Source organism: Rhea americana, unplaced genomic scaffold (assembly GCF_003343005.1).
Source record: "Rhea americana isolate MKP2758 unplaced genomic scaffold, rheAme1 scaffold_163, whole genome shotgun sequence".
Taxonomy (NCBI): domain Eukaryota; kingdom Metazoa; phylum Chordata; class Aves; order Rheiformes; family Rheidae; genus Rhea; species Rhea americana.
The window spans coordinates 316,825-332,521 of record NW_028185739.1 but is presented as its reverse complement, the minus strand read 5'-3'; the positions used below and the strand labels follow the sequence as shown (position 1 = coordinate 332,521).

At 47.0% G+C, this 15,697-nt stretch overlaps 1 protein-coding gene across 1 annotated transcript; it reads left to right on the top strand.

Annotated features, from left to right (window-relative positions):
* The first annotated feature begins 199 nt into the window (after nucleotides 1-199).
* PPP1R15B (protein phosphatase 1 regulatory subunit 15B) lies at nucleotides 200-8,006 on the top strand. The gene is made up of 2 exons (XM_085300357.1): nucleotides 200-2,087; nucleotides 4,926-8,006. Exons 1-2 carry the CDS (start codon nucleotides 507-509, stop codon nucleotides 5,136-5,138), a joined length of 1,794 nt encoding a protein of 597 aa, XP_085156483.1. The 5' UTR covers nucleotides 200-506; the 3' UTR covers nucleotides 5,139-8,006.
* Nucleotides 8,007-15,697: the final 7,691 nt, after the last annotated feature.

Below are 15,697 nucleotides of genomic sequence, written 5' to 3'. Positions count from 1 at the left end.
GATGCAATCCCCACGCGCAGGAGTGGGCGGAGCCTCCGCCCTTAGCAACGGCTCCGGAGGGGGGCGGAGACCCTAGCAACGGCGCGCCGGTGCCCAATCGCCGGCGGCGGCGCACCGTGACGCGCGGCGCCTCCGCCCCGCCCATGGGTCACACGCCAGAGGGCGGGCAGGCGCCTGCGCGCTGACGCCGCTCCGCCCCCCSCAGCGGGGGCTCGCGCCGGCCGTGGGCGGATTTAACTGTTGCGCCCGGGTCGCCGCCGCCATTTTGTCTCGTCGGTTTTCTCGTCTCATCGCATCGCATCGCGTCGCCTCGCACCGGATCGCCCCGCCGCCGCCGGACCTGGCTCCCCGCGCTGGCCGCCCCSCAGCCCTCTGCCGCAGCACGATGAAGCCCAGCTCGCGAAGGAAGCCGCCCATCGCCAGCAACAGCCACCTCCCCGCCGCCCGTCGCCGGACCGCGGCTCTCCAGGCTCGGCCGCGCCGCTGAGGAGCCCCCGCCGCCGCCCATGGAGCCCAGCGGGCGCGAGCGGGCGAGCCCCGCGCTGGGGCGGGCGCAGCCCGGCTCCTGGCTTGGCTTCACCTTGGCCTGGCCCAAGCTGGCCGCCCCCGGCGCGGCGCCCGCCGCCGCCGCCCCGCCGCAGGCGAGCCCTCCTGCCTCCTCCTGGACGCGCCTGCTGTCCCAGCTGCTGTCGCCGCTGCCCGCCTTGCTGCAGCGCCTGCTGCCCGGCCCCGCGCTGAGCAGCGCGCTGTGCCCCGCCGCCGGCGAGCCGCCCGCCAAGCCTCCCCCGCCGTCCCTCCTGCTGCTCTCGGAGCCCGCCGCCTCGCTCGACTGGGGCGAGGGCAAGCTGCCCTGGTCGGAGGAGCCGCTGGAGCCGGGCCAGGAGAGCGGCCCGCCGCCCGCCCAGGCCTGCTGGGGAGACGGAGTCGTGCGGAGCAGCTTGGTGCCCTTGGCCGTTCCGCACGTGGATTTCCTCTCCTACGCGCTGGGGCCGGCGCACCGCCTGGGCTCGGACTGCGGGCAGCCCCGCTGCTGCGGTAAGAGCCATCTGCCGCAGCCGCTGCGCGCCGAGGTCCCCATGGAGGCCTGGCGCGGATGCTCGCGGCGGGGCGGCCTGCCGGAAATCGAGCTGCTCCGCGCCAAGCGCCTGGAGTTTCTCCAGCAGCGGGGTCTGGCTGTGCCTGAGCCGGACCACGGCTATCATAGCTTAGAGGAGGAACAGCAGCATAGGGGTGTCGGTCGAGGAAAGGCAGGGCAGCAGCAGCGGTGTGATGCCAGGGAGCTGAAGTGTCTCGAGGAGCCGCACAGTGCAGAGGGGCAGTCTGGAAACAGCAACTTGGAGCAAGAACTAAGGAGTTCCCCTGAGATGGCTGCTTTCGAGGGGGAAGCCTTTACTGATGAAGATGACACAGACTCTGAAGCAGAGCCAAACCTGCCGGCTTCAACCAGGCCTGCTTGTGCTAATAAACTAATCGACTATATCATAGGGGGGCCTTCCAGTGRGGAGGAGAGTGCAGATGATGAGGAAGACTGGGATGATGACGATGGGTTTGATAGCGAAGGGCTCCTCTCAGATTCAGATGCTGGCAGTCAACATGGGGAAAGATTACATCTCTGGAATTCCTTCTACAGTTTGGATCCTTACAACCCTCAGAACTTCACAGCTACTATTCAGACAGCTTCCAGTGATCTAGAAAAGGATATGCACTGTGGGTCTGACATAGAAGAAGAGGAGGAGGAGGATTTGTGGGCAGAGGAGTCTTCAGGCTCTCCTGACCCTAGTTCTGAAGAGGACGATGAATGGGAGTGTAGTAGTGTGGATGAGGCAGAAAATTTGAAACTCTGGAATTCATTCTGTACCTCAGATGATCCATATAATCCTCTTAATTTCAAAGCACCCTTTCAAACAGCAGAAAGAAAAGRGAAGTCTGGTTTAAAAGGAACAGAGAGGCCAGCTTTGGTCACTTCTGAGGGTAGTCACTTAACTGTCTGTCTGGTACAGTTGGAAAAGCAGAATTGTGGCATCACAGACTCTGTTCAGCAGGGCATTCTTTCTGGTGAAAAATGTGGGAGTTCCAAGAGAAAAAAGGTATACTTTGTTTTAATTCACACTTGCGTTTTTATGTTTTGGGAATGTTTTGTTTTGTTTAAAAAAAAAAAACAATATTGTGCTAAGTAGTATGTGAATGGTGAGGTCATTTGTAGTGGAATTCCAGCCGCAGTGGTAGGCAGATCATGCCCACATGAGCTTATGGTCTAATTATTTGGCTGAAGTCAGTATGCCACATGTTTTTTTACATGATAGCAGATTTTGTAGTTCAGTGACGTGAACCAGAAAAATTAATTTCTCTAAATTTCCTTTCTAGACTTTAAAATTTCACTTTAAAACATAGTTCTCTCTTCATTCTATATTACGTGTTATAATGTAGTTTTCTTCAGCTGAGATGAGAACTGTGAGGTGCGTTTTATTTTCCTCTGGAAAGAATCCTTTGAGTTATGATGATAAAATACTGTGGGACTTTTGTGTGCATAGAATAACTGAGATTTTAAACATTTAGTTGTAAACATGTAGACCTCTAACCGGCCAATTTAAGTACTTTATAGCAACTGAGTGCCTTCAGAATAGGAAGAACTCTTCTGTTGTAGGTTAACACACTACAGTAAGACATTAAAGTTTTCAATGTATATATTACTGCTCCTATTTCCGGTTAAGTGATTACTACTTGTAATCCAAGTTTGTTTTTTAATAATCTGCAACTTAGGTTCTAAATACACACACTGCACTTCCATTGTGTATGAGGAGTTGGCTCAGTAAAAGACTTGCTATTGTGTGGCCTAAGRTCTAGGTAAATAGTAATAAATTTAACTTCTAATAAATCTTATGTTGCTACTAATGCACAACACTACTTTTCAGGAATAATATACTTCTGAGTCCTGCCTAGTATTTCAAACGTGTGAGTCATAGCTTGTAATACAGTGTCCCTGGATAATACTCTCGTGTAAYAGTTTAGCAAAATAGAAAAGTTGTATAATGCTTTCTGAAACATTCTTAGTGAAGACAATTGATTGCTCCTTTGAGACACTGGCTTGGAGGTAACCTCATACTTATTTTTGCTAGGGCAAGTGACGGTTCTAGCCTTAATATAACAGACAAGCTGTTGCATTTCCRTCTACCTCAAAAATACTCCAAGCTGAACTGTCTTTGTGAGAGATATTTGGTAACTAATCTGAAATGCTATAACTTGGCATCGATGAGCTCTGCTCTAAATTCATACTTCTATGGATTAAAGTCTTCTGGCATGTTAAAGATGAGGAGTTCTTGTTTGCTGTAGTAATTTTCTGGCTACCCTACTTTCAGAATAGTTTTCCTATAGCAGTGTAAGCTTTCTAGTGGCACCATGAAAGAACAATGATCTAGTTGCAATATTTAGCATGATGTTACAAAATCCAGTAATTGTACTCARGGGCATCTTAGACTGATGTAAAAAGGATGAAAGGTAGTAAGTCACAAAGGGATAGGCTGATGTAACAACTCTGTATGCTTGAAAGCAGATGCTTAATTAGGCCTATCTGCAAAATGGAACAAAAATCTCTGTACAATGATTGAGGTGTTCCAAAGAAATCCTTAGGTCATTCATCCTGCTCCAAGGCTACTTTCTGTGTGACATCCTGCAATCAAACAGCAGTATTCTTGTTTTTAAAGTCATAAAACCTGGGAATATTTTGTTTCACTTAGGATTTAGCAAATGTATTAACACTGCCATAAGCTAAATAAAGTATATTGTCTTTGTGTGGTCTTAAAGTAGCTGTACCAGAGCAAATTTCACAGTGTATACCGATTATAGAATCGGATGTAATTACAGGAATTAGCTTGTTTTCAGGAACTAGTTCTAGTTCAACCCTCAATGGAATCTTTGAAAGCTAGCTAGTTCTGTCCTTTAGAACTAAGCCTTTTATATGAAGAGCAATACATAGTTCAGCAGGAGTCTAACATACAGTTTGGCTTTTGCTTATTGTTTGAAAAACAGAAAAGGTGACATCTTATTATAGCAATAGGCTAAGTTCTGTTAAGTTTGGTTCTGAGCCTACAGGTTTCTTTGTTTTCATAATGTAGTTCTATAGCCCTTAAAAAGAGTGTAGTCTAGCTTAGAGTGATGCTGATGTTTTACTTCTAGCTTTTKTTAAAGTGATAGAGTGGAAAATTCTGGTTATGGTATATTTTAAAGCACTGCGTTCATTTCATTTCCTTATATGAACTTGAATACTCTGGAATTTCATACTAGCTCTGAATAGATTGGTTTATTCCAGTTACATAGTAATGAGTGTTGCTTCCTTAAATGTAGCATTCCTTTCCTGGTGCTAAAGTACAGGCTGACTCAGACGATTGCTCATTCTGTAGAACACTTTTTTTTTTCTTTTTTAAAAGATGCTTTACTAATCAGACCTCGGTAGGAAGCGCATTTTTAGCTGTAAATAAGTGTTCTGGCTTATCCTAATGAGTAACCTCCTTGATTAACTGTATGTGTGAGGTTCCAGTCCAGTACCGATGTCAGGGAGTATGTTATTTCACAGGGCCACTTGAGTCTGRAACATTGTGGGATATTCCCTCTGTTTAAGGAGGCCTCTTGGACCGTAGTTCAGAACCTGCTAAGTTGAGCACTGCTTTCAGTAGAGGAAGAAACCAAACCTGGAAGTGAGGTCACTTTTAAAGCTGAAGTGTAATTTATCTGTTTTAAAAAGATAAAATAAACTGTCTGGGTGGTACAAAGACCTGTGTAGCATGAACTTGTTGATACTTGAGGTTTTTTGTTAGTTTAGACATTTAATAAYCTTCTTTTTCATAAAACATAAATAATTGTATGTGCAAATAAGGATTGAGCTCTTTTTGCATGAATGTTTGCTTAATGCTTTAATGCTTGTCTTCCAGGTAACCTTCCTTGAAAAAGTTACTGAGTATTATATAAGCAGCGAGGAGGATCGTAAAGGACCCTGGGAAGAACTTGCGCGAGATGGATGCAGGTTCCAGAAACGTATCCAAGAAACAGAAGATGCCATAGGATACTGCTTAACAATAGAGCATAGACGAAAAGTATTTAATAGACTCCAAGAAACTTACTACAAAAGGCTTGATCTCTTCTAGCACCTTAAAAGATGTGGTAGTTGTGACCTAGACACTCATAAACACCTTCAAAACAAAAATGGCAGCTGCCTGTGTTTTGAAATGGGGTAGGGTGGGATTTTAACACTTTGTCCCAGTTTAATATTCAGCCAATGAATTTACCAATGTGTGTCCCCTTTTGGTATCTAAACAAAACCTTTTGAGTATCATCAAAGATAGTGGTATAATTGCATTCCTTTTAAGTAGCACTTGAGAAATGGACTGGTTTAGATTAAATCCATTCCAGAAATGCCTTGTCTGCCGTATGTTGGGAAGTGATGGCTATTAAGTTTGAATTTTGCACTTTGAAAAAGCAAAACCTATTTTGAAGGAAATATTTATGGGGCTCAGAACCCAGTTATTGCAGTTTTGATTTAAAGTTTGAAAATATGTGCTACTTTCTTGTGTTTCTCTATTTTCTTTAACTYGTTTAAAAAAAAAAGCATCTTGAATTTTACTAGCTATTAGTGTTAAATTTACTGTTCAAAGTAGATACTTTTTTGTTCATTTTAAGATCCTAATTTTGCATGTAATTTGGTGTTTGAGTGTTTACATAACCTTTACTCTGTCTTAATATTCGGTCCAGAACACTGGGGGGTTCAGGTGAACTCTGGTGCACTATGAGCCCTTTGGTTTGTTTTTATATAAATAATATCTTTGGTACTGTTCCAAAGGGTGTAGGCTGCTTGTGCACCAACGTTGTTTGCTTTCAGGACACTGAAAGGCCTCATCTTGATTGATAAGTTAAACTTAAAGATGTGTGTGAAACTATGGRGGTTAATCTGAGTTTAGGTGTACCCATGCATAGGGAACTGAGCCTTAGTTCTTTGGTTACTCTTGAAGTAACTTCACCATAATTGATTCTACTTTCTGAAGATGGATTCAAGTGGAGGATTTTTCATATTTGTGTCCAATGTACTTGCTCTGGTACTTGTAAGGAGAGTTATCTTTGACTTATGGAAATCTAAGGTTACAAATTTCTGCATTCTTTACCAAAAGCCAGTATTAATACCTCTGTATGCACTTTTGTTCAACTACTACCAAAATAACTGCAGTTTGGGTCTGGAAGTTGAGAAGTCCTGGGCGGAATAAAAACACTCCTTATTTGTGTTCTCAATCTAAAACATTTAATGATTTTTCAGCTAAAATAAAAAGGCAGCACCATTTAGATATGCTCTTAAGAGTTGAAGGATGCTGGGTGACTGCTATCTAAGCAGTATTGAGGGAGTGCAATAGAACAGATAGATCTAAAGGATTCAGATCTGTTTTCATGAAGTTGCTTGAATAGATGATTTACTACTTCAGCAGCTGACTAGAATTGCTTTACTTTTGGAAGGGAGAAGCTAGACAATTTAGATGTRTAAGCTCAGTAAATTGAAATCTTCTTTCAAGAGAAAGATAAGGATACATGGAGAGAAGAGCATATCCAAAAGACAGACTTTGTGAACTTTAATGAATTTTCTGCATTATCTTGTGATCTTTCTGGCCRTTACTTCTAATTCTGTCTTGAAAATTTCAGAGCTTGTTTGACATGTTATTCTCATTGCATAAAGTATATTGTTTGGATTTAAAAATTATTTTTCTCTGCTATAATTTAGAAGTGTTACYGTTGTGAAAGTCAGAGGCTTAGCAGTGAACTGTAGTAGAGTTGTCACACAGACTTAAAATATGACTTAAATTCAGGCAGTCTTGAAAGCCATGAAACACTTGTGTTTAATCCTGGTGCAATAAAAAGGTCAGGTTCTCTGTTCCTACAAAAGATCTTGTCTGTGAAATCTTAAATCATGCTCTCAAATCCTATGAAAATTTTAATTTCTAGAAGTTTTTCTGTATCATATTTGATAACAATTTTTCAGCTTTTCATTTAAAGCATGCAGGATGATAAATGTATTATAATAGAAAGCTTTTTTGAGTTAAAGTCCAAATGTGGCTCATAAGTAAAAATGTTTTTTATTGCCTTTGGTAAAAATGATTCAGATTCCATCTCTCCACCCCCCGACTCAGCTAGTTTCTTTGGTCTTGGAGAACTTGCTGCTGTTTCAGTTACTCCAGATAATTCACTTAGTTTACCAGTGTTTGTAAGAAGCCTTAGAATAATATAAACACACAGATACTGGTGTGCTATTTGCAACAGCTAGGAAAGGACTACAGCTGAAACCGAACACAATACACAAATTAGATACAAACTAGATTAAAAGCTGCTGCTTCCAAAAGTGCTTCTAACATCAAAGAAATCCTGTCTTCATTGGAATGTGTCCGCTTGTGTAAGCGTTTGCCCCTTCCTCCCCCTGCAAACCTAATGTTTTCCAAGTGTCAAATGTAAGGTGCTAGGGAGTTATTCTCGCACTAACTTTATGATCGTAAAYGTTGAGAAATAAAGCCACTTAAAAGCAAGCGAAGCTTATTTGTCACCATTTTCCTGATACCATATTTTAAAATGGTACAATCGTACAAGATGTGTAAATGTGTAAGTGGCTTTGAGTGAGACAGTAAAAATAACACTTAAACTTTAAATCAAAACTGTAATTATCAGATTTTATTTTTGTATGATTTAGAGAAGTTAGAAAACCTTCAACATTGGCTTTATACAGATTTTAATTGATTTGTGTCACGTTTGTTGGGTTTTTATATCTAAAGTTATATTTCTGTATATAAAACTATTCAGAACTAATCTGTAAATTGTAATAAAGATATTTGCAAGATAATGAGTTGTTTTTCTTTGAAAGAAGATACAGGTGATGGCAAGTAACTTCACAAGGCATGATTTATATACATACTGAACCGGGTGGCAATTGTCTAGATAATACTAAATACTGGTTCTAATCAGCATATAAAGTAGAGATGCTGTGCCCTGTGTGCTTTTTTTTTTCCTTTTAGCAAGAATGTGTGAACAGTTCAGTGTTTAAAGCTTAAATTTGTTTAGTTTAGATGTTTATGAGAACATCAAGTATTTTTTTGTCAGAATTGGTGATAATGAGCAGGTTGTAGGCAGTCTTGCCTTTGAACTTCCTTCTGAGCCAATAAATCTATGTAGTTGTAAAGCATACTGATGAATTCAGCTTTTAAACTAAAATACAAAGTGAACTATACAAAGTGAAATTGCTTGTATTGAAATTTAAGTTCTGTTTTATTGTAGATAGTTTGATTGAAAATGGATATTGTAGATTTAGTTTACTTACTGGTTAGCACAACTGCTTATATATGAATACTTTTGTGGGTTTGAAGGTATTTCAGGGGATTTCTCTGAAGTGCTTTTGGGCTTCTGTCTTGAAATTAATTTGAAGTGTCTTCTTGTGAATAGGAGTAATCTCAAAGTTCCAAACATCTAATCCTTAATTAGAGAAGAGCTGGAAACACTTTTCTGTATTTTGCTGTGTAACACTGACTTCTAATGCAGTGAATTATTTTCTTGGTTTTGTTTAATGAACTAGACTAAAATGTTTGATAACGAGTTTGGAATATGCAGGAGTATAGAATTGTGACTGTGTGCAGTGAGACCTAATTTTGTACAGGATTATCCAACGTTTTTTAATGTTGAAGTAGGATCTTAGGAGATTGTGCAGCTTAACTGACTGTTTGGGTCAGCAGCTCTTGGCATCTCTGGGTGGGAAGGAGGAGGCTGGAAACACAGTTTTGTTGTGGGTGGTAGGTCGGATGGCAGCAAGACATGCACCTCTTCTCWCAGTCATGGGGAGAAGAAGCCATGTAGGATGACTTGCAGATAGAGGAGAACTGGTTTTTGGAGTTCCCGGAGGAGTTACTAGGAAGTGAGGCTAGCCTGGTTGTGCATCCCAGGTATTGAGGATAGCAGGCTAGCTTCCTCCAAAGCAGAGGCTTTGATGGCTAGTGACACTGGCAGTGCAGCCCTGTTGGTCTTTGTGCAACATGGCTGTAGCATAGAAATTACCTGAATGAATTCCTGAGCCATTTGGTTAGCCACCCCTCTTCTAGAATAAGATTTTGAGGGGAATTTTCAAATTGTTTTCTTTAGTTAATACCTTAAAGAAAAGTGATATTTAGAGCTAAGCATTAGAATAAGAGAGAGAGTACTACTTGTTCATGTCTTGCAGCACAAGCAATACTTCACTTTGCACTTGCATCTTTTCTAGGTATCTCTAGAATGAGCGTTGTCCAGTACTTGTTTCTGTAATGATGTCTTGGATAGAAAACTGCTAGACTAGGTAAAAACATTTTCTGAACTTTGTAGAATACTTAGGCATACAGCACTCAGTTTAAAATGGTGATGAAAGCTTTGTAGTTAACTTGTGAACTACTTTCTAGAAAGTCATCTTCACCTGTTCAGTTGGCTCTAAAATCTGCCCTATGGAGCAAACAGTGAGTGCTATGTTCCCTTTATTCTTTGTAATAGTTTAAATATAGCTGGTGCACAAGATGAAAGCTTTTATGTATCTGGCAGTGCATCAAGATGYCATCTGGAATGTAGAAATCCTGCTGGGATTTCTTTATTCTATCCCCACTGAAGTCTGCAGTCTCTTATTAGAGTAGAATTCTTGTTCTGGTAGCTGCATCTTCTCCAGGGAACTTAAGAACTTGTTTGTCAGCAAAGCACGTGGGGTGTAAATAAGCTACTATTTTTGTAGTCACTGCTGACTACATCCGCTAAAATACTGTTTGCAAATTAATATTGCTGTAGAGCGTGCTTTGTCCCCAAAAGGTAAGTTTCTTCTGAAGCTGGCAGACAGGCAGAAGGAAGTGACAGTGGCAGAAGGGCTGTGACTCATGACATGATTGCAGTTCCAGGGGAAGTCCACAGCTTTTCCTCTTCAGAGCCTAGAACTGGTCTGCTGTAACTCAGATGTAATCCAAGATCTTTCAGTGTTTGGCTGTTTACGTCACTGGGTGCAGAAGACTCCTGCTTTGGGTTGAAGGGTGAGGATGGGAGGAGATAAGTCTTGCAAAAGCTGTCCATTAGTCTTGAGGGTATAAAGTATTAGAGCCCATCAGCAGCAGGCATCCATCTGCCCCTACTGCTAATGCTCAAGTTAAGTATGTTAGCGGTAAAAGCGTTGGTTACTTTGAAGCTGTCCTGACTGTATGAGCCCATTTTATATTCATCGCTTTCCTTGCCTCCCTRTTGCTGTTTTCATGATGGCATACAGTCTGTTGTTAGACACATGAACAGCCTTCCCCATTCTTCCTGCTACAATAGCTAGGTGTTGCTTTTAGCAAAATATATATATGTGTGTGTGTGTGTGTATATATATATATGTATAAAATACAGTGCATAGAGCTTCACTTGAGCGGGCTGGACTAAGCTTCTGTGTGTTAACAGCCCTCATAGCAGAGGCTGTGCAGAAGGATGTTTTTCTCAGCATAGTTTACTGGTTCAAATGATTAATTTGATTTTGCACTAACCTGCCAGCTGTAAAACACAGATCTGAAGAACGGATTCCTGCAATCTCTGTCAAAGATGGTTTGGACAGCTCTGGATGGCAATATCTTAAACATCTGTCTGTAAGAGAAGATAGCTGCTGTAAAGAGTAGCTGATACAGTAACAACATCAGGAGAAAGGAAGGATCCTAGTTGTAAAATAGTGCTTTGATGCCCAATGCGGTTGGCATAAGAGAGTAAGTATGTTAAAATTACTGTGGAGCAGCTCTTCATATCCCACTTGCCACATGACAACTACATGTGTGTTTGGCCCTACTCTGTGGGAAATGCCGGGTAGCTTATTCGTCTTTCACTGAAAGATGAGGTATCTCTTGAGAAACGGCAAATAGCTATGCAGGCTTTGAGCCCTTTTGTAAGGAAACAGCAGTCTTCGGCTGAGAGCASTTGGTTGTGATCGCAGGCTTCTTGCACAGACTTTGTGCTGAGAAAGAAGCGAGGAGCTGGCAGGGGCTTTCGCTCTGTTTGTATTCAACACTCGCTTTTCCCTTTCCTGGTGAGGCACAGGCTTATGTTAAGCTGAGTGTTTCAGATTGCTTCTCAGCTAAAATAACATAGACCAGGACTGAGGTGAAGCCAGACTCTTCTGGCAAGGGGGAAGCGTAAGCAGATTAGGACGATTTTGCCTTCGGAATGAGTAGGGGCGGTGGGAATGGTTTTCTGGTGGCACCTTTCTGCGTCTCCTATGATATAGGCTGTTAGGAGCTATGGTAACAAGCCTTATGTAAGCGATGAGTCTTAGGGTAGATAAAGAAGCATTTGGTTGCCATGCCTGATGTTGAATGTGTTACTCAGATTTGCTATAAAAGGCTGTTAAACATCTGCTTGCGATCTTAATGTCTGGGCTCCACCATAGCAGCTCAGTAGGATCCACCGAGCAGCACCCACTAGCGCTCCCAGCAGCTATGTTCATTGGCACCGTACATTAAATTACAAGTAGTTTACACTTGAGGTGACGACTAGTTTCTCTGTTACRGTGGGAAGCCAAGAGAAGCGTGCTCCTCTGTGAGCCCAGTGACTGACAGCACCGCGAAGCGCGAAGGCTCAGGTGTCATGGGTGTCATGTTCTTAGCTTGGCATCTGGCCCCAGGAGGGGGAGTTTGTTCAATTTGGTGAGCGAGGCTAGAGAGCACTGTACTGAGGACGTGGTATGCAATAGCTTGAAGCTAGGGGGAGCAGGCTGCGGCTTCTTTTTAGCTCAATCTGTTGTGAATTAACTACTGGGGAGAGGGGCAGGAAATGCATCTTACTGATGTGTTTGGTTGGGCCCCTGGGAAGTGCCTTGCTTGCTGGTTCTGATCTCAGGTTTCTGGTCTTGTTTTTGTTAGGAAAGCAAAAAGCTTTTGTCCAGGAGGTGGTGCCAGAACTGTCCAGGAGCCTCCCGGCGGGTGGCTTATTCCAGCTCTGGGGAGAGTCTCCTTTGCACCAGGTGGTGCCACCCCAATGCGACAGCACCCGGTGCAAGGCGGGGACTCTCCTCCCGCWGCCGGGGGCCTCTGCGGCAGTGCTGACTGTACTGGCGCGCAGGCACGGCCAGCGTCCCTTGGCGACCGTCCCCGCCTCGCTGTGCCGGTTCAGGTCGGTAGCCGGGACRTGGTGTTTCGCTTCCCCGTGGCCTCCTGTCATGGCCCGAAGGTGCTCTGCCTCCCCGCCTGAGAATCAGCGGTAGGACGGGAAGGTGAATCTGGGGCAAGTGCAATCGGGCAGCGCTTTGCAGAAACGCCCAGCTTTGTAACATTCCTAACAGCTGACTCGTGAAGACGCCACGCAAGTGACCTTTGTGCAATAAACGTCCCGGGCCTCGATTTATCTTCCCCTGAACTCTAAGTCCTCCTTGCTGAGGCTTGGAGCTGTAGTATCAGGCAGCAGCTAGTGCCAGACTTCCTCTGTCACCGTGATTAAACTAACAGCAGTGGCGATGTAACATCGTTGCTCACCTAGCACAGCCCTTTTCCCGGGACTGTGTCCACCCGTGGCCRCTACGCGTGGGCTGCGATGGCGAGCCGTCTCCCGACCCTGGCGCGCTCCGCAGGGAWGACCCCTCTGCACCTCGCGGACGGGTCTCCCAGCCTCGTGCACGAGGGCTCGTTAGTCAAATGCTGTCATTTCTGAGCTTGCAGCCTCTCTACTAAAAACTCGGCTGGGCTGCTCTGCTCCCCGCAGGCCTAGGACAGCGTGTCTCCTGTGCTCGGAGCGCACCGCGCCCTGGCACCTGCCTGCCAGTGCTGTAACCCAACCTTCCCGCGCCCTCCTCGAGCTCCTCGGCTAGCGCCGGGGCTGCAGCACGTGCTCGGCCCGTGCCCGCAGCGCGGCCGGGCTGTGCGTTCTCGCGCCAGCGCGCCCCGGCGCCGCGCTGTTCTTGGGCGTTTTGGAGGCCGCGTGCCTGCAGAAGATGACCGATATGCAGGGTTTTGTTTTTCTTGGAGTAAATTTACTGGGCTTTCTTCTCCATCTCCTCCATATGCCTAAGCATCACGGAGCTACGCAAATCTATTTCTGCACTGGTGGGGAGGGCTGCGGAGCCAGAAAATCTGAGTGGATTGAATCTGCTGTTAGGACGGTCCTTTGGGAGGCTGGGTGCACCCACATCCCGCCGGGTCCCCAGAAAGGATGGGTGCAGAGCCCGTGGCACCTGGTGCTTGGGGCACCTTCCCACAGCCCTCTGCAGAAACACCAACCACAAGTGTTTTTCTGAAGAAAACATTGGTGTTTGGCTGTTTGCTCTCCCCTTCCTTCCTAACCTGTGCAGTAGTGAATAAAGTGTTTTTTAAAGAATTTTAAACCAAATGAAAACAAAAAGCCCTGCTGGTATTTCCCTTTTGAATTTGCACTGGATTAAGATATAAAGAAATAGGGAGAAATTCTTTACTGGAAAGTAATAAAAGCTGATTTATTTACCTGACAGAGCAGAGCCTGGAGCGGCTCGGGATTCTTGGCTGGGTGCGTAATAAAGCCTCCAACAACCTCCGCGTCGCTCGCCCCGGCCTGGAACGGCTCCTTCTAGTTTCCTAGGTTTTAGTGTCGGATTAGACGGTTCCCTGCGGTTGGCGCGGACGCTGCCCCGAGGACYTGAGGGCACGCGCGGTCGAGGGGCCGCCGTCCCCACGGTGGGGTTGCTGGAGAAGGAAGGGGCTCTTTCAAGATCAGGTGAGCTTATCTCCCGCGGACCCTGATCCTATGTACCCTTAGGGAATGTGCAAGAGTAATTTCACGGTAATCAAAGAGATTTTGCCCTGGGCTAAAAGTTAAGAGGTGTGTACAGCGAGCTGTTAACCCTGTGTCTGCAGAGCAGACTTCGTTTGGTCCTGGTCCTCTTCAGGTTTCTAGTTCTTACCTGCAGGAATGAATTAGCGCTGGTTTCTAAAGCTCTCRGGCCTGAAAGCTGTGTCACACGCAGAGATCGCTGGAGACGCTGGTGGCTCCGGAGGGGTCCGGGGAGGCCTGGCCCACTGGAGCGGCTCACGAAAATGTTTATGTTGATGCACGAGTCGGCGTTTGAGGAGCGACTCGGATTAGGGGCTGCCCCGGCAAACAAAGGCGCTTCTGCAAGCGGCCGCTGGGACGGGCCGGGTGGAGGGAATCCTTGTTTCCAGGAATGCCGCTGTTATCCCCGCGGCGCCTCTCCAAATACTGAAATAGGATTAGGGCAGATCAGGAACTGATCTCTTGCTGCGTTTGACTTTATAAAACTATTTTTGACTTGAGCCCCAGCGCCCAAATCGCTGCTCGGCCCGTGGCTGGTCGCGGGGCGATTTAACGCGGCGCCTTTGGCCCCGGCAGGCTGCTCTTGGCCAGAAGCTGCGTGTCCTGGTGCCCGGGCTAGGGAGAAGGGCTGCCGGAGGCGCCCTGGGGGAAGCGGGGATCCTCAGCGAGGTGGAGCACCGTGCCGTCCAGCAGCTTTTGCCCTCCCGAGTCTAGGCCGATGAAGCAAGAATCCCCTGGCCCAGAGGCCCGGTGTTTATTCGCTGTATTTTGGCTCCCGCAGGAGAGCAGAGCCCGGCGCGGGAGCCGAGCTGCCGGCCCCGGGGTCGTGCCGTAACCTCCCGATCTCGGGGCGCCCCGCGGGATCCCAGCCCCGGGAGCTCCTGCGGTCGCTCATCAGGGAGCGACTGACGCCGAGGTGTCAAACCGTGCGGCTGGGGCAAGGTGAGAGCAAGCGCGCGGGCRGCGCAGCCTCCCTTGCGGATGGTAATTTGATAAGAGGTGGCAACGCACTGGTTTCACCCCCATGACCGTAACCTAACCGGGCAAGGCAGGCACGGAGCAATGTCATCCCTGGGGTTCAGCCCAAACCCAGACAAAAAGCCCAGTCTTGCAAAAAGCCAGCYGGTAACCTCACACCGGCGAGCAGCGCGCTGAGCTCCCCCGGGACGGCTTGCGCGCGCTCCCGAAGCGCGGAGCCGTGGCCAAACGAGGGCGCGGGGGCGCAAGCAAGACTCGAGTTTGGCCTTCAGCTTGCAGCCGAGCGATTCTCCTGCGAAACGGCRCCCCGGGACCGTGGCGTCGCTCCCTGCTACGCCGGGGTCCGGCAAACGTCCCGACCGGCTCGCTGCAACTAGCCAGGGCCGTTTTCCTTACCTTCAAAGGACGACACGAGCATCCTTCCCAAGGCTTTGGGTGGACTGTTTTCCCAGGAGCTTGGCAGGGAGCTGGGCTTCGACTGCGCGGAGCAGCCCCTTCGGGCACCGGCTCCTTCGGGCACCGGCTCCTTCCTTTTCACCTTTCAGGCCTCTGCAGAAAACGCGTCCTTCTCCGTGCGCGGCTTTGAAGAGGCTGCGGCCATCGCCTGCCCGGCGGTCGCCCAGCCCGGCTGCCTCCCACCCCCCCTCTTCCCCTCCAYGGACCCTTAATCGATGGCTAAGAACAAGCAGGGGGAAAATACCCATCGGGCAGCTCCGAGAGGGCTCYGGGGAACGGTCAGGGCGCCCTGCATCCTGCCTCCGCCCGCCCGCGCGATCCGAAGCGGGAGAAGAATCCGACGTTGCTTAAAATGAACAGGAGAGGGAAGGAACAACTTCGCAATTACTCGCCCCGAGTTAATTAGCGGTAATTGCGCTGAGTAGGCAGTGGAGGAAGCACGATGGGCCGGCCCTGCGGAGCCGAGCCCGTGCTGTCGCCGCCGTGGGAGCCC